Source organism: Cinclus cinclus, chromosome 3 (genome assembly GCF_963662255.1).
Source record: "Cinclus cinclus chromosome 3, bCinCin1.1, whole genome shotgun sequence".
Classification (NCBI taxonomy): Eukaryota; Metazoa; Chordata; class Aves; order Passeriformes; family Cinclidae; genus Cinclus; species Cinclus cinclus.
The window spans coordinates 68,772,709-68,796,802 of record NC_085048.1 but is presented as its reverse complement, the minus strand read 5'-3'; the positions used below and the strand labels follow the sequence as shown (position 1 = coordinate 68,796,802).

At 39.2% G+C, this 24,094-nt stretch overlaps 1 protein-coding gene across 7 annotated transcripts; it reads left to right on the top strand.

The window, feature by feature from the left end:
* Positions 1-91: 91 nt before the first annotated feature.
* GGPS1 (geranylgeranyl diphosphate synthase 1) lies at positions 92-22,285 on the top strand. 7 transcript variants are annotated; one of them, XM_062490148.1, is made up of 4 exons: positions 92-124; positions 4,519-4,611; positions 13,402-13,472; positions 17,151-22,285. In XM_062490148.1, the coding sequence occupies exons 1-4, from the start codon at positions 118-120 to the stop codon at positions 17,910-17,912; spliced, it is 933 nt and encodes a 310-aa protein (XP_062346132.1). In that variant the 5' UTR covers positions 92-117; the 3' UTR covers positions 17,913-22,285. The 7 variants fall into 7 exon arrangements, with proteins under 7 accessions (XP_062346132.1, XP_062346133.1, XP_062346138.1 ...); XM_062490149.1 differs by lacking the exon at positions 92-124 and adding an exon at positions 393-689; XM_062490150.1 differs by lacking the exon at positions 92-124 and adding an exon at positions 697-1,811.
* The last annotated feature ends 1,809 nt before the right edge of the window (positions 22,286-24,094 follow it).

Here is a 24,094-nt window from a genome sequence, read left to right as displayed (position 1 = left end):
AGGGGGGCGGCGCTCCCGCTCTGGGCTCTGCCGCCGCCAGCGCCGCCACTCCCGGAGCGGCGGCTGCTCGGGGGCGCAGCTCCGGCTGTTGACGGAGGAAGAGGAGGCGGCGAGGCGATGTCAGGTCAGGTCGCCTGCCCTGTTAGTTGGTTGTGTCTGGCGGGCGAGGGAGCGCTGGGCTCCGGGTGGCGGAGATAGAGGGGGCGCCCCCTCGGCGGGGTCGGTCTGAGCCCGGCTGCGGGGGAGCGGGTCTTGCTGAGCGTCCCGCCCAGCCCAGGAGGGGCTTGTAGACTGCCCGGGAAGGGGCCGGGGAAAAGGGGACCGCCGGTAGTGCTGGGCGGTGTGGGGGCGGGCGGAGTGACTGAAAGAGCGCTCTGGGGCCGAGGCTGCGCTGGGCTGGCGGCGGGCGGCGCTTCCCGGCCCTCCCTGGCGTCTTGAGCCCGACTGCGCCGATCAGAAAATGGGGATGGACGGCGGGTGGGGGGAGCGATGTGTCCTCGGCTCTCGGTCTCCTAAAATGGCGCTGAAGAGCTGGGCCCGCTCGTCCTGGAGTTCTGGAGGCAGCTGAGGAGGCTGCGCCTGTCGTGTTGAGCTCCGAAAAAAATGAACCTTATTTCCCTCGGTCTGACTGTGGCGGGAGTTTGGCAGCTGAAGACAGGGAGGCAGCAACTTCGTGTTCTCTGTGAAATGTGAGTTTTAACCGCGTAACGCAGCGCTCCAGCTGCGATCGCGGGTTTTGCCGACTCATCTTCTGTCTTCGGGTCAGCCCGCAGCTCACAGACCTTCCCTGTCTGCCTGCGGGGGCTTTGGCGGCCCGAGTATTGTTCTTTGGCTTCAGAAGCATTCGTGTTCAATTTTTCCTGGAAATCCCGTTTAAAATGGATCCACGATCCCCAGGCGCAGTATGCTCATGCCGTTCTGGCGTTAGTGTTGAAGTGGTGGCTATGGAGAGCTATTGTTTACTTAGCTGCATCTTCGGTGAAACTTCGGTGTGTTCTGCGACTGCCCTTCCACCTGTGGGAAGCTTGAGTGTGAGGTGTTTTTCGGTGTCAGCCTCGGAGGGATTATAAAAATGACTCTGCTAGTTAAAATGTGGACTAGTGCCCCCCCCAGTCCCACATATGTTTTCTGTGCATTTTTTTTTTTAAACTCTCCTCACGCCTACCTACTGCCCTTATTTGGGGCTTCTTCCTCCCCCACTGGTTACAACTAAGCCAGTATCCCAGTGCACTAAGTTCTGTGATGGAGCTGATTTGAGAGCTTTCTGAATAATTCATTTCATTTGCAGTTGTCTGCTTCTTTTGCAGTTGTCTTTTATTTTCTCTGTAACTGCACTATGACTACAGCCCCTGATGTGATGATACTTTTTAAAATACCATCTGTATATTTAGCCTGGACTATTTTAGACATTCTCCCTATTTGGGAGGAGAAGAAGTTCTGCAGAATGGAACAGGATAGTGTGATAAGCTGTTTTGCAGAGTTCCAAAGGGAAACTTTTTCTTGGTATTTGACCTAGAATTAATCGTCATCAACTTTGATCCTTTATAGAAAAGTCTTACACACAGATCACAGTATAGCTTTAGACTGGCTCAACATTATCGAGGCCCACGTCACCATCTTATCACATTGTCATGTGTTTTCAAAGAGGTCATCAGAGATAAGGTTTGATGCAGTCCAAAAGGCACCTGTGTGAGCTTTGTCGCATGAGGCTGTTCTTTATGCCTATGTGAAGATACTGAGAAATAACTGGAAAATGAACTTTGTCATGCATATGGATTGAAATGCAGCAAATTTATGTGCTGGTTTATAAGGTAAAATGGCCTTAACTGCTTTAATCCTATGAATAAGCATAGATATAATCAACTCTTGCACTTCTACTAACAAAAGGCTTTGCCTTCCCTTTCATTTGTTGTTTAACTACTGGCTTTTACTTTTTATTGGGAGATGGTAACTTGAGATCTTGTGTCTAAATCACTGAGAAGCCTTTCACGGTGCAACAGTGTAACTTCTAGAACTAATCGCTCAGGAAGCCCTTACTATCAAGCATTTCCCAAGTGTGCTGTATGTGATAGTTTTGTGCAAAGGGCAAATATTTTGTGCAAATATTACACATCTAGTATCATGGTATTTTTGCTTAGAGGCTTTTTTAAAAATTTCCTTTACATGTTTCTTTATCAAGCATCCCTTTCTCTATAATTTGGAGGAGGTTCTGTTCGCTGTTTTTGTGCCAGTGGGTGTGTAAAATGTGTAGCTATCTGATGGATAATCAGACTTGTTTTTTTTTTTTTTTTCCCCTTGGTGGGGATTTACCTAAAATTTAATTGAATGGTAGAATAGTAGTGTAGAAAATTTTAATTATACTGACTTGAGATGAGTTATTTCTGTTCATTAGATCTTTTTTCTTTATTGCCTTGCTTTTATAAAAAGGGAGAAGAAAGTAAGCATCTCTGCACTTGTGATAGAAGCACCTAACTAATTTTCTTCTGATAAGCAGTATTTCAGGTGAACTCCTATTAGCTTTGTGCAGAAAGATGCAAATATTTAGTTTGATGCTGTACTATACTAGTGAATTTCAAGTTAGTTGGGGATTCTGAATATTGGCTTACTGCCTTACAAATACGCAGAATTCCCTGAGGGAAGAGGAAGAGCATTAACATTTACTTCGAAGTGAGAACTTTTATAGGAGGGCACTTCTAATCCTAACATCTCTTCTGAGCATAGCTATGCACTTTCAATTCTATCACTGTGTAGTTTTTTGACAAATAATAGTCACAGGGGAGTTGTTAGGTTGATAGTATATCCTTATACCTATCTCAACCAGATTCTTTCTGCTTAAAACATCTGGGGGTAGACTCTGAAAAATCTTTGATTTTACCTCCTTGCTGAAATCCTTTGAGACTTACTCTTTGTATGTAAGGATGCAATTTGACAACTGACTTTCAGTGGCAATGGTGGTTAAAAGCACTTCAACTATAACAACAAGCTGGCAAGAAAATAAGGAGTCAAGGGTGTCAAATCTGATTTTGATTAGTGTGTGGCCTGACTGCCAGTTGTGCTGGCACATCTTGGATAGGATGGAAAGGCTGTACTTCTTATCACAGCATCACTGCCAAGAAACTATGCAAAGCTTTCCCAAAAGGTGCAGTCTTACAAGCATTTTGTTGACAACTGTATTTGGTTAAATAGCCTTTCTTGCCCCTGAAGTGCCAATACATTTGATGAACACACACATTGAAGCAAATAAAGGAATTGATCTTAACCTAAACTTGGAAAATAGTTATTAACACAGATCAGTTCCCCAGGTACAGTCTGCTACCAATGCTTGTGGATGTGGAAGGTGGGAATGGGAATAGACAGGAACTGATTGAGCTATGCTTTCCCAGCTTCTTGTGCATCTGCTTCCTGGCAGAGCTTGGGAAACTGCAAAGTCCTTCACTTACAGTGAACATTACTTACCAAAAGCCAAAACATTAGTGTGTTATCAACAGTATTCTCACACAGAGTCCAAAACACAGCACTGTACCAGTTACTAGGAAGAAAGTTAGCTTTATTCAAGCCAAAATCGTGACATTAATTTACATAGCTATTGAATTGCTCCAAGAGGAAAGAAATAAATCCTTTGCAGGATGCTAGCAAAGTGTCTGAGAAGTGATGCTGAAGTAGCATGAGACTTTATGCTACTGCTGAAGTTCCTGTCTTAAAATTACATGAGAATAATTGTTTTGAGTTGCTGCTTCTGCAGTGTAGAAAGGAAAGCTAGAAGTCAAAGGATAGCAACTCTATCAGAAAACAGTCTGAAAAAAAATGTGGATGGAAATGACCAAAAATATGTGAATTGAAGCTAATCAATAGAAAATTGTTGAGCTCTGTAGGCCCTGGGTCCTAAAAGATCATTCATAAGATTCTGTTACATTTATGGTGTATGGGAATGCACATAGAGCTGTCTGTATTCTGTATGCTTGAACAGTGGTAGGAAAATGGTATATTTCTATTTTGACTTAAACGAAAGATTGAGGAATTATATTGAAAACTGAGGCTAGTATTCTACTTCTTTAGGTTGCCTTGATCTGGGGTGTATTTTCTGCTCTTACACATTTCCACTTTTGCAATGTCTACTGTATGGAGAAAGCATTTAGGGAGATCTAATCAGATGAGTAGTGTGAGGTTTTTTATGTGGGGTTTTGTCTTTAAAGACTTTGCAGTAAAACTTCATTGTTGTTAACAGTAAAGTTTTAAATACTTCATTATATAAGCAATCTACTACATGCAAAAAAGCAAAGTCTAGGAGTTGGCTTAAACTTCGTGAATAATCAAAGAAAACTACTTAGTGTGTATTGCATGATGAATGGTTTCTTGGTAAATGACATCTAGAAACTTTTAATATACTGAAGGTGTCATGCGCAAAATTGGAATATTTGCACCTAACCTGTAAATCAGCTGACATTTTAGTTGTATGCATCTACTGTTTACTTCCATATTTTCTAATCTAAATAGTATTAATAACACTTTCTTTAACAGTGAGCTACGTCTTAGGAAATAAAGAAATGGATGGGATGGACGAAACATCTAAAAAAATCCTAGAGCCATACCAGTATTTACTTCAACTACCAGGCAAGTTTCTTTATACTGTGTTGTTTTAAATATCAAAATTGGTTTTACAGCAACTTGTGTCTTGGGAAGTATAAGGCAAGAAGATTTCCATTCTTGATTTGTGAATTTAAGAATAATAAAAAGTAATGCTTTTCAGTGCTTCTGCTTCTCTTGTACTTGTTCTTTTCTTCCTCTTATGGAACCATCTTTTAATTTTTTTTTTAAATGAGACTGGTATAGTAGCTCTTGTGCCTGTGGTAATATTGCAACTGTAGTAATATTGCAGTTACTCTGTTCTCCAGAGTAGCTGACTCACTGTTTTTAAAAACAGTAAGGGCAAGTACTGAAGACTTGATCCTGGTTTTAAACTCAGGGCTGACAAATGTTCTTTAGTTGCTTGCTGTACTGAACTCGGTGAGATTTTTGTTTTGGTTGAGGGGAGAGGGGTGTTCTTTGAGGGTTTTGTGGTTGGTATGGGATTCTTTGGGAGTTGTTTTTTTGGGGGTTTTTTTGGTGTTTTTTTGTTTTGGTTGTTTTTTCGTTGTTTTTTTTTGTTTGTTTGTTTTTTGGGGGGGGGGGGGGAATGTTATTAGCCTGTTCCTGTCATGTAATTTATTGTTCTTGGTATGTATATTGACAGGTGCTCTTATGGATTATTTCAGCTGTCCATATCCATGACTTGCTTCACCTGTCAGAAGTTCAGTTAGTCCTTGTGTAGTATCAGGCCACCAGCAATTCATTCGCATTAAGTTTTCAGTCTTGAGCGGTATAGTAGAATTCAGGAAGCAGTTTGAAAGCAAACTACTGTATGGATATGCCCCTTGGAAGCCTCTTTGACTAAACAATCAGATTGCTGTGACTTTCATTTGTACACCTAAAGTGAAAGAAAGACCATACAGGCTATTAAAGTGACTAATTTTGTAAAAATAGCAGTGCAACAACTTTGTAATTGGGTCTGCTGCATAACTGCCTGGTTGCTCTGTCCAGCTTATATGGCATGCTGAAGGAGTTAAAGAAGACACAAAATTTGGGTAAATATTAAGGAAATATTTCTGATCAAAATTATATCTGACCAGGGTAGAAGACCTGCCTAGACAAGTAGCACTATAAATCACAGGCAGAGTTCTAAGTGGCTTTTGCACATCTGAACAAGAGCTGTATATCAGTAGGGTGGGTCCTCTGAGTCCTAATTCATTATACCTGTGTATAATGAATTTCATTATTAACCTCTACAAACATCCAGGATTTTCTTGCCAGCGTTAGTGATTTCATTTGACTTGGCAGTTAGCACAGAGTTGAAAACTAAGAAAAGGAAAGAATTTGGCAGTTGAATGCCTTTTTAATGCCAGAAGGCTTATTTTCCATTTCCTCATGTGTGTTCCTTTTGGCTATGTTGAACTGGGTGGTGGTCTTTCTAGAGAGCTACCTTGAGAATGAGTCTGTGATATTACAGAGAGCTTTCTAAGCCCTGGACCTGAAGAAATTTGCTGTCCTCAGATATCATCTTTAAGTCTACTTCTTGCTTGATTAGATTCTCGTTAAGCAAGGAGCGTTGGAACACCTCTGCATCTTTAGCTGCTAATTTTTTTTAACGCTAGTATAGATACCAGGAAGAAAAGTTCAGCTTCCTAGTAGGAAATATACAACACCAAAAAAGTGCCCAAAAAAATCTTCTACAGGCAAACTTGCTTGACTAATAGCTCTTCAGTTACCTTTCACTTTAAATGATGCATCTAGAATATATGTTTAACCTTCCAAACTTGATTCCTGTGGCTAAATTCCTTTACTTTGTGAGTTCAACTGTAATAACTCTGTACTGGTCATTTATGTAACACTACACTTGCTGGCAGTGCAGGTGTTTTATATCCTGTCCTGCTAAAGTATCATAAATCTGATAGCCTGCTCTACCATGTTGACGTCTTGTTAATTTAGTGTATGTTTTGGGGAGGATGAGAGGCAAGATACACTGATCTCTATGCAGTAGTGTGTGTGATTCAAAACAAAAAACTTCCCTTAAGCATAGCAGATGAAAATGGTGTACCTGTGGGAAGCTTGTACTGAGTAACAGGTGAAGCAGTGAGGGTTCACAATCATAAATAAATAGTGTTTCTCGTGTTTGAAAAACTGGCTTTGCCTAAGGTCAGCTATGCCAAGTACAGATCAGTAGGAGTCAGTTACATGTGTGAACCTTGGAGTCAGTATGAGTACCAGTGCTCAGTAAGGGTGGAAAAAATGGGCTTATACGTGCTGTTTCTACCTAGAGTAGAGCTCAAATTAGATGCCCGAGCTAATCCAACAGGCTCTTGTTGAAAAAGGCAGTTTCGTTCCATCCTCTTAGCTTCTGGCAGTATTCTCCTGCTGCTTAACTTGTGCCAGTTCTCAGCTTGCTAATCAAATGATTAGGTAGTATCAATCACCTAACCTGTTAAAAACTTGCCTGGGTAATCTCTTGTCTTGTCAGTGAGCAGGCACAACAATAGGGACAAGAAGCAGTTTCTCTGTTGGATCAGTCTGAGCTCTGAGGGACTTTGCAGAAAGCTTGGCCGAGTGTCAAATATGTACACTATGGCTCTACAGTAGTCCAATTCCTCATCTTGTAAAACTAGTTCAAACTCTCCAAGCAGTTTAGTAACCTATGGTTGAATAAATTTTGATAGATATCAAAGTTTGTTTGCATAAAAAAGGGATTGTATAACTGTGTTAGATTTGGTAGCAGGGAAGGGAAAAAGCCTGCTAACGTTGTCAATAGTGTAAGAACAGGGATTTTTATTACTGCTAAGGGTTAACTGCTCAGTAGAGCAAACTGATTGCTCTGCTTCCCTTTGCTGAAATAAGACTTTTAATGGTAACAATTTTGGAGTGATACTTAAAGTAACATTGTCTATTTCTTTGACTTCAAATGGCACTAGGATAGGGAAGCTGCTGGGTTTAAGGTATTTTTAGTGTGGTGCTATTTTAAGTGCTAGTATAGTAATTAATGTTTATTCCTTCTTCAGCAGAAATTATTACTTGGGAGAAGAACATGGGAGAAGAACATAGGTTCTGAAACAGTAACTTCATTGTAGTGGAATAGTTTTTAGCGATGTACCACTTAATCTGGTATTCTGTCACTTAGTATCACAAATTGCAGTACTGAGTTTCATAGATTCTGTTGTGGTTTGTCTCAAAAATGGCTCGGTTCACACACATGGTGCATCTTTTATTTTTGAGAGTCTGAGTTAAAAGCAGTAGCTAATTTTGCAGCACTAAGGAGTATATGGAATTTCAGTTATCACAAAGCTGATATGGTTAGTAGCTTGCTGTTGAAAGGGGCAGATTCTGATCTCATTCATGACTATGCATCTTCCCATTCTTGTCCTGCTGGTCTTGGCTGCTGTCTTTCCTGGTCTTGTTTAGCAAGCTAAACAGTCAAGACTGGCTTTGTTGTTCAGCTTTTACTGCTGGGTAATTGAACTTGATCAGCCTGGTGAAGGAGTTAAGCGCTATGGGCCGTGATCCCTACCCCTAGCACAACTACACTTGGCACATCAGACACCTCCACTTGGGCCAGATTCCTGAGGGAGGCTGCACTTCTCTAGATTGCGAGCTGCAGGGATCTCTGGGGGCACCCACTGCCCAGAACAAGTGATGTCCCTGCTCCTGAAGGTGTGTAGTTTTGCAAAACCTGTGTCACCAAGCAAACGAACAGTGGAAGGGGATCAGCAGGCTTGCACAGCATCAGAAATAACAAAGATTACAAGACTTCACAGATACAAGAATATTGACAGTGGGCAGAAATAGTCTGTGCATGTCAGATGGATATTCTTACAATGGTGAAGGCTGGTGGCCTTTGACACCAGGAGAGGGATTTCTGTTCCTTGAGCAGACGTGCAACTGCCAGATAGGTTCAGTGCACTGAAAAAAGACACGTGGCTGGAAGCTATTTATAGGCCTTTTATAACCTAAATTATTCTATGGTTTTATACAACTGAGCATCAGGGCAGCACCTGGGGGAACAGCAAATGGTAAAACTGAGAAGATAGTGGAGAGACTGACTCCTGTAGTGAATAGAGGCTTCTACATGTGGTTTTATGTTAGGGAGGTTTGCTGCTTCTGGATGCCCCTGGTAGGGATGTGAGGGAAGGACTGCCAAGGTGTGTTTCACCTTTAAAATACTTAACTTGCACCTCTTCTACTTGAACAGTAATGGATATAGCAAGGGGGTGTCTGAAGCTTATCAAGCAAGACTATGTGGCCTTTGGAATGAAGGCCAAGGGCGCAGGAAGCCAGGTGGATCTTCTCTATGATCCTCAACCCTTCTCACCATCAGGAGGAATTAATGGATACTGCCTGTCAACGGCTAGTTAGTCACACAGTTCATGCTGATAGAGCTGTGGCTCTTATGGCCTTGATCCCCTTTGTAGAGCAAGGAGTACCAGGAGGAGATAGCATCCACCTATCCAAGTCAGGACAAAAGTAGAAATGATAGTAACAGATGACTACATGCAGTCAAGTAAGGAATTAATGCAAACAAAGTGTATAGGCTGATTTGAACAAGACACTTAGTAATCTACAGATCAGATCTCAAGGCAAATCATCCCAGCACTCCAACAAGGAAGTATGAGCAGAACTTGATAGGGAAGCTCTTCTTTTTTCAGGGGATCGCATTCTGCAGGATGGGATGCTTCTCTGAAGTGCTTTTATACATATGCATACATTATTGGGAGTAAAAGGGAGGAGGTAGAGTTTGGCATGCAACTGTAGGTCAATGTTTTAATTGTGGTATAAACACACAACTAGAGTGCTGCAACTGATGTATGTGGATGGCCTTGGAAGACAGTCTGGGGTAGCAAGGAATGGGAGTACATTTTATGTGAAAGAGCAGTTGAATTGTGTGGCCTTCTGTCTTTGTCAGATGAGCCTGTTGAGAGCTTATAGGTTAAGATTCAAGGGCAGATGAACAGGGGTGACATTACAGTGGGCATATGCTACAGACCCCCAAAGCAGAAAGAAGATGATGAGCCCTTCAGACAACTGCAAAATGCTTTATATTTGCAGGTGCTGATTCTTACAAGAGACTTCAGTTACCTCACAGTGTGCTAGAAGCAGCATCACAGCAGGACACAGGCAGTCCAGGAGGCTTCTGGAATGAATTGGTGACTTCTTGCTAACACAGGTGATCAAGGAGCTCATATAGGAAGGCATAATTCTGGACTTCCACTTAAAAAAAAAGGGGGGGGGGGGGGGAGAATTGGTTAGGACATTAAGACTGGAGGCAACCTTAGTTGCAGTGACTATGGGATAGCAGCATTCAGGATTGTGAGAAGGAACAAGGCAAAACCAGGATTACAACCCTGGACTCGTTAACCCTATTTTAAGCAGAGGGAGTTATGCTAGAGAATTGTATCAGTGACCTTTATCAGGCACAAGTGGCTGCACAGGTTAAAAGTGTTGTGTCCTTGTTCTCTGCTTGTCTTCCTGCACCTCACTTTGCTGTTTGTAGTGTTCTTGTAGCTGCTTGGAGAGGTCTGCTTGGGGACTTCATCAGTTTAGTTTTAATCCATCAGAGGATGCAGCTGAATGTAGAAGTGCACAATACACCTGAGGTAATACAAGAGCTTTGTTCCTCCAAAAGGCCAATGCCCCTTCCCCTGATCCTCAGCATCTCCTGCACATCCTGTACTGATTGTGGCAGATCCACTGCATAAGCTGACTCAGTATATAAAGCTGGCAGAAAGCTAGCCTTGCAAAAAGCTGTGTTCTCTGCTGAGCTAATGAGTTGAATTAGCTGTAGTGGGGGCTAGGTTAATAGTCCTGCTCTTTCCCATGCTGTTCTAGCCCTTTCATATACCCTCTCTGTAAGTGGGGTGCTGCCTTAAGGGCATAATTTGTGGTTACTTTAATACAGCAAGAGTGAAGCAATACTAGCCAAGAGCCTGTCCAGAAAGGAAGTCTGTAGTTTTTGGGTCTGTGTCCTGTCACAAGAACAACTGTCTGTGTTTTTTCCCTTTTTCCCCCTTTAGATGAGAAGCATCTCATCTGAAGAGAAGGAGGAAGTGTCCTCAGTACAACATCTTTAATCTAATTTGATATTTGTTTTGAGGATAAAGCTTTAACCTTCTTAGCTGTAGAAGGAATTTCTGACTATTTTTCTCACTTTTTGCACACAGCACTACTAAGGAGAAAAGCTTTCCATAGTAGCTGTTTGATTTGGGTAATAATTTGGGATTTTAGTCAGATTAAACCAAATGCATTTAGCAGAGCTTTGATAAAAGCTTGGTGCAGTAATGTCTATTATTATAGCTCTATACAGTAGGTAGAACTTCTGATTTTGGATGTTGTACCTCTGTCCTTCAGTTTTACAATAGCCTGCTTAGAATAATTAACAGAGCAGTGAAATGTGACAGTGAAGAAACTGGATAATTCTGGCAGTGCTCCTTTTAATTTTGTCCTAATGTCCCTGTATTGTTGTCTTGTCTAGTTTGGGGAGAGGATGGGTGTGGCAAGGAATGGAGTCTTCTGCATCCAGGCTTTAGAGATCAGTATTGGAGGGGCTTGGTCTTTTGCCATCCCAGTATGGCTGCAGGCATAAATTGTGTGTACAGAAAATTGTTCTAGTATCACATAGACCAGGTAAGATTGACTTCAGAATCAGATAAAATAACATTTATGTAGCAATGATGTTCCTTTAGAAGACAAGAAAATCTGCATCTATAAAAGGAAAGATAAATGTCTCAGTATACAGGTAGTGTTTTTTCCTTGGAAAGTTAGTGTCGAGGAAACCTTGCTAGTCAGGGTAGACAGGTCTAACAATTCAAATGCTGGCTGTACTAAAGAACTGAAGTGACTTAATCCTTTGTGCATGTTATAATCCATTTAGTGTGTGTGCCAGTAGTCAAGTTCCTCATGATGAAATAATGCTTGATGCTGAACATCCAGTGTTCCTTAAGTGTATTTTCTGGGAAACATTTTCAGAAAAATGGAATTAGCTGACTAGTGTGTGTGTGTGTGTGTGTGTGTATATATATATATATATATATATATATATATATATAAAAACAGGTGTTGTCTGTATCCATGTAATTTAGAAGAGAATAAGCAGCTATAGATAAGGTACAGTTCCTTAATGTAATATCATCTCTGACCGGTTTTCTTTATGAATGTGGTGAAATACTTGTTAATCCTTAACTGGTAAGCCATACAGTTTGGCAGATATTTCTAACTGTTACTCTCAAGGAGAGACAAAACAATCCTTCCCTTCTGCAGAGAACTGTTAATGTTTAAAACTGAGCACAGAGAACAAAACTTGAGAAAACAAGCCAATGGCAGTGTATGTCCAGGTAAGAATGCCTGATCACATGTGGCAGAAGCAGAGGACAGAGCTGCTGGGGGGAAAAGAGGACCATTTTGTTAATCTTGTCTAGTGAAAACCAGAAGATGGTGGTGACAGGAAGCAGTGGAAATCATTGAGAACTGAGACAGAAAGTGCAGACCTCTGATCCAGGGAGGAAGGTTATCACACTTGCTACAGAGTCCAACCCACAAAGCTATTGCTTACCTGGTGGTGACTTAATTAGAAGGAGAGAAAGTCACAGTCCAGTTTCTCCAGGGTCTATCGCTGCAAGTGAATATATCCATGCTTACTATTCTGTTTTGCATATGCTGGTTACACAGTCACAGAGATGCCTTAGGGAAAGACTCAAACGCTGGCATTTCTTTGGTGCTGTGGGCAAGATGGAATTATCAACATGAGGACTAGTATCGCAGAATATCTGAGTTATGTCTCAATACTTCTTGAGTCAAGTAATATGGGTTCCATGGGTGTCTATGTTGCACTGCTTTGAAGTTTATTTAAAGCTTTTTCCAAATGCTTGTTTATGCGAGCTGTATATGCAGAGCTGTTTTTGTAAACAGCTTGCAGTTATTCCAAGGTATTATACATAGCTGAGCTTCTCAAAGTTCAGAGTAGAATTGTCTCAGTGTGGATAGGGGATGACTTTACTTTGTGTTGAACATGACTAGATGCTGAATAGATATTTGTACCTGAAAACTAGCGAATTACTGAACAAAGTGGACATCACTAATGTATAGGCATAAGGTTAACTTCTATGGAAATTCACTCGGTCATGTAGAAAGTCTCTGGATTGAACAGAACAATTTGTTTTAACACTGAACTTGGTCATTTGATGTTGTCTTTCATTCCTATGAAACAAGGTGACTACCTGGCTCCAACAAAGTAGATTTTACCAAAGCAGACCAAATCCTATTTGTAGGTAGATTTCTTGGGTGTAAGATAAATATCTGATTTCTTAAAAAGTTCTCTTCAGATTTTTGTTTAGGGTTATTTAGTAAGTATATGAAATGTCACTTTCCTGTTTTACAAACTTATGGTAGCAAGTGAAGAATAATAATACAAGAGAAAATCCTAAAAACTGAGAGAAGTGGATATCCTACAAATACCCATACTTTCAACTAATAATCACGATTTAAACTTTTTAATCTTAAAATTAACATGCCTTGCAAACTAGATGATCTGTACAGGCTACCAACATGGTCAGGATCCCTTACTAATGAAATTGTGAAAACTAAATATAGTAACCTGTAAATATGTGCTTTACATACTCCCGTGAAGTGTTTAAAACTGAAACTGCTGCTAAATGATATTTATTCAATGAGCAAACAAGGCTCATACATTTTCCACTTTTGTGTCATCACACTGATCAGTTTTTTTTTTAATTGGGTCTCAAATCAACTGCAGTTGTTAAGACAAACTGTTTTGCCTACTAATGAACTCTGTTATTTTTATAAATGCCTATAATATTTTTATTGTAGGTAAGCAAGTGAGAACCAAACTGTCACAGGCCTTTAATCACTGGCTGAATGTTCCGGAAGATAAAATACAGGTACTGGATAATTACTTGTAAAAGGTTCTTATCTTTCTTCCAAGACCATTGATACCAGATGATTATCTAACATAGCATAAATTATCAGAAGTCTTAAATGCACTCATTTCTAGATATAGCATGAACTTCCATGAAAACAACTTCAGTGTGAATCTTTTACTGTGATGCAAGAGAAATTACTAAAGAAATTACTTCCGTGTCTTTCTAGAATAGTTATTTCTTTCCAAGTAAGTTCAGCCTTTGAGGTTGTAGATAAGCAGCTATCATTATTACCCACTTAACTCAGTTATTGAGTTTTTAATGACTTACAAAAGAAGCTCGACAGTTACCTTGTAGACTTCACAAATAGTGCTTGAAAATAAGATCTGGAGATTTTGATACAAGAATATTGAAGACAGCAATTAAATTAACTTTACAAACTTAAAACTGAGAGTGGTGTATCATATAGTCTATATATAGTCTACATTACTTTCTAATGAGAAGTATTATCTATGAATTCTCATTCCCTTTTCTCTTAGACAAAGTGTGCAGGATGCATGGCTGTATATTTATACATTGTGGCTTTCCAAATGAAAAATTATCCTCTTTTTTAGGTTAGACTGTAGTTTTGCTAAACTGCATAGAGAGTATGCAAGATATTTTCTATCCAAGGCAATGTAAGGAATTAATATAATTGGCTATGGCTTTTGACACCTAGCTGGTCCTTTGTTAATTTTATTAATTGTTGCAGAAGTATCCTTAGAGATTGTGAAGGAGTCATTTTTTGGGTGGCTTAAGAGTGGCACTTCATAGATCTCAAGTAGCAAAGTGATTTAAGTGGTTTAAGAGGCTGCATTTCATATCTAGGAACTCTTCTATTTTTCAGCCTGTGTAACTGTCTAGCAAAATGTGTTCTGTCTTTTGGCTAGACACATCTCACCCTCAGACATCCAAATAAAACATGTAATATAGCAACCTGTGTATTGTATATATGGGTTTAGTCTAATATCAGAGATCAGAATTCAGGTTGGAAGAAGGCTCTGGAAGTTATCTAGAACAATCTTGTGCTTAAAGCAGAGCTTTATCTGTAGCTGCTTTAGGTTACTGGGAACCCTGTTGAATTTTGAAAATCTGGTGATGTAGTTTCTGCAGCTTCCCAGGGCCTGTCTTCTCATTCTGAACCCCTTTTATTATAACAAACCCTTCCATTCTGGTCAACTAGGATTTTTAATGTTGCCATCTTACTGTTTCCTCCTGCCCTTTTGCTGGGCACCCATGACAGTGTGGTCCATTTTAGCTTAATGCCGTAGTAAAGTAAATCTGCAGTCCCTCTATGTGAACAGAAGTTACCAGTTCTGTCACTTTAAACTGATGGATCATGTAACTGCTATTGAAAACTTGGACCACTTGTTTTGATTATCTTTATGAAGAAAAGTGCTTTAATATCTCCTTTACTACTTAAGTTGTTTGTAATGGCAGGAAAAAACAAGACCCTGCCATCTTCTAGTCTTCATTGTGATACAATTATTACAGCTTTTGTGCCTTTTTGTACTAATTTTAGTAACTAAAAATGATTAAAGTCTGGACAACCACCTCTGGTTATCTTTGACATTTCTCATAATCGTCATAAGATATCCCCTGTGTCTAACACCTTGATTAATTTTCAGGTGTTGTATTTCTTTTATTAAAAATCTGAATTCTGGCACTCATTCTGGGACTTCTTTCTTACCTTAGATTATTTGTCTTTGTGTAATTTATTTAGATTATACAATTGAGACTACTGTTCCTTGGTAGTTTATTTTACTGTTAACTGTCACTGTTTCACATTTTGCCCCAATCAAGTGACGTCTTCCCCCAACACTTACTGAATTTCTTAGTTCCCTTTTGGAGCTGCACTGAGACACTTCTGTTTGTTGAGTTAGAGAACTCTGGGTTTGTCAGGTGAACTTTTTTCTGAGAGGGCACTGAAATGGCCTAGCAAGAGTCAAGCAAACTTTAAAGCTATTGCAGATACGGAGGTGGGAGAAATCTGTGTGTTGGACTGATAGTGCAGCAGCTGCTGATTAGATAGATGTAGGTTGTAAGAAAACATAGCACTCTGTACTGGGTCTTCAGCTTTCATTATGGAGACCAGTCTTTTCATTTTCTCAGGCTACTTCCTGATGTCTTCTAAAATAAGCATTTTCTTATATCTGAATTGTTTCACTCCTTTCCTTCGCCTTTGAAGCACTTTTGACACTCTTAATTTCACAAGGTAATTTGATAGAAATACAGAGTCGGGAAACACTGTTTCCTTTAAACCTTATGTATGGAAGCTGCAATAGGTCATGAAACTGGCAGTGATGTGAAGTAGGACAGCAAGAGAAATATTAGAACAGGCTTATCCAGTGAATTCACAGAACACAGGGGAACATTCCTAACAGTACTGAGAATGAGATAATGGACCAAAAATATATTCAAACAAATAGGTGTGTAAAGTTGCCTTCAGTAAGTATTTTGTCCGTTGATTTCATAAGTGTTTAAGTAGGTTGTTCTTGCAGTCATGTCTTGGGAAAGAGATTAAATTGCTGGCGTTTGAGTTTTAATCTTGGGTACAGTGTTCACTGAACACCAGGTGGCTTGGTGCTCAAGAAAGCGCTTACAGCAAAGTCCTCATTTTGTCCTACAGCACCCACCAAATAGGACCATACTAAATACTTGCTGCCATTTTATGGTGGTCTTAGTATTTTTTTAACAGTTGTTTTTACGAATGTTGACTGAATGCAATGTTTGTAGCTAAGGAGTGTAATTGGTTCATTAGCTTTAAAATCATATCTTAATCAGATGTGTTTTGCAGTGAGTTTATACAGTATGCAATTTTATGTGCTTAAATTTATTTCCATTTAAGCAGGTGCTGAGTATACCTGTTGCTTGCGTGGCAGCTGTGGAATAAAAGTGGTGTATAGTGTTAAGACTTGATTATGTTTTTTTGTTGAGTTGTTACGGTTCCATTCTACTCAAATGTAGTCAGCTACAAGCCTGATGTTGTGAACAGTTCATTGCACGCCTCAGGTGGTGTGTGGTATTGGTCTCCCTACTAACAAGCAGTTTGTAGGAAGCTTCTCAAAAGAAATTGTGGCTGTTGTCTTTCTGCCAAGAATTTTCCAAATGATGTTTCAGAGGCAATAGTCTGTCCTTTAAGAGCTCAGTACTGAATATAACCACACAAAGTGTGGGAAAAGAAAGATGAACTTAACCAAAACACAGTTCACAAAAGAAATGTAATAATGGGTGGTACCTGACACTCTGTCAACCTGACTTTGGGAGATTTCAGGTTTGTAAATCTAAACATTTCAAAACAGTGTGTGTATTTTATTTTCCCTTAGTCATGTTTCTAATAACAGTTATTCCATGACTCCTAGACAATGGCTGATTATTTTAGAACTGTAGCAGCAGTGGAGTATGCAAGTGGAAGCACTTCAGGGAGTAAGTTAACTTTGAATCTGAAAACATACACATAAGACTATGTGATCCAGGACTTATAGCAAACTGGATGGTGAAAAGAATCATAAATCTGTACTAACAGTAAAGGCAGGTTGTCTAAAGAGGAACCTCAGTGATAGAGAATATAGTTACTTGAAACATCAATTTTAAATATAGTCTTGTAAAACTTGCAGTTAAATTACTGACAGACTTAACGATTTTCTCTTCTTGTAATAGGTTATCATTGAAGTGACAGAGATGTTGCACAATGCAAGCCTACTTGTGGATGATATTGAAGATAACTCAAAGCTACGACGGGGCTTTCCAGTGGCACACAGTATCTATGGAATTCCATCTGTAATCAACTGTGCTAATTATGTTTATTTTCTTGGCTTAGAGAAGGTTTTAACCCTTGATCATCCTGATGCTGTTAAAGTTTTTACCAGTCAACTTCTGGAACTCCATAAAGGTCAAGGCTTGGACATTTACTGGAGAGATACTTACACCTGTCCTACAGAGGCTGAGTATAAAGCAATGGTACTGCAAAAGACAGGCGGTCTCTTTGGATTAGCTGTAGGCCTCATGCAGCTGTTCTCAAACTATAAAAAAGACTTAAAGCCACTTCTTAACACACTTGGTCTCTTCTTCCAAATTAGAGATGACTACGCCAACTTGCACTCCAAAGAATATAGTGAGAACAAGAGTTTTTGTGAAGACTTAACTGAGGGCAAGTTCTCATTCCCAACCATTCATGCAATTTGGTCAAGACCTGAAAGTACTCAGGTGCAGAACATTTTACGTCAAAGGACGGAGAACATAGATATAAAAAAATACTGTGTTCATTACCTTGAAGATGTCGGTTCCTTTGAGTACACTCGGAATACATTGAAAGAGCTTGAATCTGAAGCCTATAAACAAATTGAATTGCTTGGGGGAAACCCTGAGCTTGTAGCACTAGTTCAACAGCTGAGCAAAATGTTCAAAGAAACTGAAAATTAAAAAATTAACTTGTGGGTGTGGATTAAAACTCTTTTGAAAATGGGAAAATAACCTGATGGAGAGGTGTGGTAATCAGTCTTATGTAAAACTTTCTCTTGTAGCCATGTTACAGAAATTACTGTTAAAAATAACTTGTCATTGAGTTTTGAAATATATACCTTATTATCTCTACAGTCTTAACTGTAACTGCTTTACGCTTGATTTTGTTAAAGCAGGTGTACTAGAACTAAACAAGTTTTGAGTCTAAATGTAATAGTCTTGACACAGTCACAGGCATTATTTCACACCTAAAACTCTCATGCCCCTAACCAGGCTATGATAGGATTCTGATTGAAATTCTGTGTTAAATTAAATCAGGTTGACATATGTGTATTATGCATTTTAAACAATGCTCTTGTAAACCAAAATTTGTGTTGAAAAAAAAGGTACTTGCAACCACAATATCCATAAAGCTGTTGTATGATGTTTCCAAGTTTGACATGTGAAGATCAGGTGGATCAGTTTACTATGTCCTAGGGTGTATATCCTATCCTGCTTCTGTGGATATTTTCAGGGTAATGTGAATTATGAAAGACAATATTTCATATGCCAATAAGATGTGCTCAGTCTGAAATTGTGACTTCATAAAGATTTTGAAGTACCTTAGAGAAAAGATTGCATCACATCAGCAAAGTGTAAATTTGCTGCTGATTCCAGCTCTGCAGTGAGTAATTTTGCTCACCTGGTTTTAGATTTTGAAATGGTCAAACATTCTGTAGCCAGAAACTTCAATCTATGCATTAGACCTCATATATGTAACTGTAAATAGCAACATAATGAGCTGCTATTAGAAATGGAAAGGGATTCACAGCAGGTAACTTTAGGACACCATAATTGGTGCAGGTCTCTTTAGTCTCTGATTATAATTGAGGGGCTTCACCAGGACTGTATTCATAATTCATATTTCATTCCTGTTCTGAATTGCTGTCTGGAGGTATGTTCTGTATCTCTCCAAAGAGACAAGAGCAGTAATTTTTTTTTTTGTTTTAACAAAGTACTGTATCTTGTTTTACAAGCTACAATACCACTTCGGTTTTGTTAATTGCTTAAATAAAGCTTTAAAAATTACAGACATACCAAAATAGAACTGGGACTTGACAGCAAGATTCAGGGGTGGGGGTGCGTATCAAGATATATATATATAAATAAATAAATATATAGAAAGGTGTTAATAAAATGTAAGCAGAGATGTTTGGTTTTCTTCTTGCCTGGGCTGGCTTAAATCAGGTTCAGTTCCCTTAGTATTCACAGGTATATTAAGTTTTGCTTTGGGCTAGTAAGGTAACGGTTTGGATCAGAGGTAGGACTGGTGCTGTAAGCTGTGATGCTAGCTCAAGCATGCTCTGAAATGGACAGAGGTAGTTGGCTTCTGATGGCTAAAGGATAGTTTTATGCAGGTATTCATTTACTGTAGCTGGAAAACAGGGAGAGCTATGATCTCGGCCCCCCTGAGAAAATTAACTGAAGGAGGTTGCTTTAATGCCTTCCCTGGGCAGCCCTAGTATCTTTTTGAAAGTGATCAAACATGACAAAATTGAGGATGACTGCTTTCAGTCTGAAATATTATGTAGTTATGGATGATAGCTTATCCCTTTTATCTGCATGCTGAGGAGAAATCTTTGTCTGATTAGACACAGAATAATAGGTTTTTCACTGAGTGGACCTGGTTACTGGTACTGAATAGCTTAAAGTTGGGGAAAGGTGTCTTAAATGTTAATGAAAGAGAATTCGAATTCCTTTTTTGTAACTTGCAGTGCTTAGTAAGCCTGTAAATTTTTCATGTGTTATGTGAAAATACTATCTGCAGCAAATTACATTTATTTTGTGCCATGTCTTGGGAGTTTCTAAGCACTGTTGCAGTTAATGTTGAATAGGAGAAAGCACTGAGAAGATTATTGTTGTCACGAGAATCTCCTAGTCTTACTGTGAAATGTATCCTTGTGGCTGTTAGGATGTTGCAACTGCAACACAATGCTAAGTGCACTTAGTACCATGTAATTTCTGTTCTGTTGCTGGATGTAAACAGTTCTGTGTTATCAAACTTTCATAATGAAGTAGCTTTTCTTTTTGTATAAAGCTTTTGTACCATCTGAGATTTCTGCTATGTCATCACTCCTTTGTTTCACTCTGGCAATTCACCCCAGTATTTATTCTAATTCTGTATCTTGTAGCATGTGCCTTCATTATGAGTAGGTACATGGATGTTTTCCAGTTGCAGACCATTTAAACCACAAATGGGTAAGAAGGAAAAAGTCAGTTCAGCTTTCTTTTCCCAGGTTACAAGAGGCCATGCAATTCTTACTCTTCTGCCTTCAAGGCATTTGATGCCAGTATTCAAAGCATATGCTGAGGGTCTATCTGAAAAGGCCCACAAGTAGAGCATGTTGCTCTTCACTTTGGTTAGGATAAACAGGATTGTGAGAGCTTTTCTTGATGTATTCAGGAGTCAGAAGGAGCTGGGATATTCCCCCTTCATTTGTTAAGATGGTAGAGCACTTTAAGTACTAAATGACAGTCATAATGATGTTCCTTAGTCAAGGTAGGTTTTATATTTGGTGCCATAAGATCAGTCTGTGCATTTTCATCAATATTCTCCAAAGTTATCACTGATACTGGCTCCTGACATTAAGTAGTGTTAGGAAAAACACTTCTTTAAAGCAGCATAGGAGTTCTTGTGACTGCAGAATTAGTTGTTTAAGTGCCCCTCTCCATTGCTATGCTTCCCACAACACACAGAGCAGTGATTTTTCATCATTTTCATAAAATGTGCACTGTTAGGGAATGGCAATCTGAGTTGCAAGTGGAGATGCCCACAGGGAAACAAAGGGGATGCTGGTTTCAATGTCAGTCCTTTTGAGCCAGAATCATCCCCCTTATCTTCCTACCATTGCTGACAAGTTCTACTTTGATCAGGTTATGAGTGCATTTCTTAGGGGTTTAGTTCTTGCAGTTCACATTAAGAGAAATGCAAATACTCATCAGTCTGGAGCATTCCCTGGTACCTCAGTTTGTTTTCTGATTGTGTGCTTGCTTGGATGCAAATGAATGCTGACACCTGTCTTAAGAGTACCCAGCCATTGGATGGGATATCTGTCTTTGTTTTTTCATAGGCTTATGTTTACCCCATTAGTTATGATGAAAATGGCATCATTTCAAGACCTTCCTGAGGAGATATCTTTCTCCTCTCCTTCTGAACTCAGGCCATTCAGGTACCCACTCAGAACAACTTTGAATGTATCAGTCAGTTGTTGATACAACACAGAAACGTTAATGGGAAAGAAACTGTTGGCATTTGTTTATGCTTCTTTTGTTAATTTTGCTTATCTGGCTGAATGTGATATGGAAATTTCCTATATTAGTGACTGTTTTCCTCAGTTATTATTAAAATTCTAGTAAGGTATAAGAACGTGGGGTTTGTGAGGGGGTTTGTTCTTCTCATATAAAACTGGTTTTAACTTTAATATGCCTTTATCACTGAATTGGGCCAGACTTTTATTCATGTGCAAGGGCCATATGGGCATCTGCTGCAGTTCTTTGTCCTATCTTAATCATTTTACATTTCAGGCTTGGTATTTGCTATGTTCTTTGTATTATTTGCTCAGTACTTTCACTGTAATTCTTCTTTCAGCTATATTTCTATTCTGCTGTTAATACCAAGCACACATAATACCATTAAACTCAGTTTTGATCCTGGACAAACATAATAGTCTGGGTCTTCTTTTGAAATGTTGAATCGGGGCTCATCATTCACCTTCACAAAAGTAATCCAAGATTAATCCAGGATTTTCTGCAACCTTGAAATTCTTGAGTCTTTTTTTCCAGGAAGCTAAAACCTGTAACATTTTATATGACCATAAATTATTTTTGTCTCATGTAGCTTGAGCTACTTTCCTTGCCCTACCTGTTTGCTTTCAAGATCCATTTTGCTTTGGTGGTAATGCCTGTTTGGTCTTTTTATGAATGAACTTAACTCACTAGCCCTGGGGGAGAAAAGTTAATTTTTGTCCAGGTTAATTAATTATCCCACTCAGCAAGGGCCTGATGAATGTCATGAGTTGGCAGGTGGACAAAGGCCAGGGAAAGAATTTGAGAGAATAAGAAAACTCGTTTTTGCCTCCTGAGGCTGCCTCATGTGATTTCACCTTGTTTTACAGAATTTACTTGACTTCGTTAGGAAAAGCTAAAGTGTATGCTTAGTTTCTCTGAGCTTTCCTTCTTGCTTTCCAAATAGACTGTGAGAGATACTTAGGTTAAAAATTATTTATTCTGGTAATTATTTATGTAACTTGCATATATCATCTAAAGATTCTGATTAAAGGTACAGATAAAACATAGTACATTGTTTCATTATTGTATTTTTCTTTCTCTTAACAATTTTTGTTTTCTTGAAGTCAAGGAAACATAATGTGCCATGTGCCTATTTGAGTTGATTACTACCTCACATTAACATCCTTCCTGAGTAAGTTTTATCATAGCTGAGCATCAGTGTTCAACTTTTTCTGCACCACTTATTTTAAAATTACTTCAGAGGAACCTTGTTGAGGTGTGGCTAGGAATAATCCATGATTCAGTAACTCACTTCAAGCATAAACTTCTAATGAAGTTTAAACTTCATTAGAAAAAAAGTGCGAAACTTCTAATAAACATGCAGGTTAAACCACATTAACCCTGATAATGTTCCTCACCTATGTACCCTATGGAACAAGTGAGTTCTCAATTAACCTACTGAAAAGGTATTTACTGATCATCTCTGTTTAGTACAGCATAGAGAACCATGGGAGATACGCCAAGAAGGCCTAATGTGACACTTCCAGGAAAAAGCACTACAAAACATGACATGAATGTGTAGAAGACTAACTCTGAGGTGAAGGGAAATCAGATAATTTTCTGCTTTTGAACTCCAGGAACATGCACTACTCATTGGTATACAAGTTACATGCCGACAGTTAAGCAGCTGCATCATCTCTTGAGCACAGTAGGTCATTTTCACTCTCTTCATAATGTTTCATTTGCTATTTCTAAAGTATATAGTGTGAGCTACTTAATCACTCAGTAATTACTGAGGTCTGTATGATGGCAAATGCATGCATTTTGTTTATGTATTTTGAAATACATAAAAAGTCTCAAATTCTCTTGCAATCTGTGTTACTCCACAGAGAACTTCTGTTGGCTGAGGGAGGCATAACCTTTCACTGACTGCAGTTATTAAAACCATGCTGACACCAAGTATGTGTGAGCAGATTGGAGGGGGGAAAAAGGGTTTACAAGGAAAAAAACCCAAAGATCTTTAAAAGCAGCATTTCCTATAATTGCAGAGTTAGTATATGAAGCATGGAACTAACTCTGAGAGTTTTTCTGTGGTTTTGACTGAGGAACCTGTAGCTTATTGCTTTTTTAAGATGGGATGGCATGTACAGGTCAAAGCAAAAGCCATACAGAGGAGTTATCATTGCTATTCACAGAAATGTAAAAAACTGTGCTATAAACCTAATCTCTTACCTTTTACACGAACCAGCGTGAATGTTCAATAACTTTAGAAGATAAATCCATTTTTACTTGAGTGCTTACAAAATGCTGAAGTTGCAATTAGAGGTAATGAGGTGAAAATGTGAAATTGGTATAGTCATTTTGTTGGTAATGGGACTGTCCTGTTCCTTGTCAAGTACAGATTGTGAACTATGGCTATTTGTTGATTACAACACTGAAACAGGAAGTGCAAAGAAATAGAAAGTAATAGTAAGCAGTCAGTTATTATCATGCTATTCTCATTATCATTATAGAAATACTAAATACATAAACTTGACAACATGCATGTAGATTCTGAGAATGGCTGGATTACCTGTCAAACTAGGGATAAAATGGGCAGCTAGGGTCAGAAAGATCACGAAAAGTATTTTCTTATTTTCAGCACCTTTCCTGTGAGGCAGAACACAAAGTGGAGGATGCTTTCAGCTTTGTCCTTGGGAACAGTGGAGGAGAGGAGCAGTGGGGAGAGCAAGAGGGCTTACTGCTATCATTTGCACTTATCACTATCCATTTAGCTTCAGCTACATGGCTTGAAACTGGAGCAGATTGTTCCAAGAGTGCCCTCTGTGGGAGATGAGTGGATTTAGGAACACAGATGACACAGCGCCACCACCAAA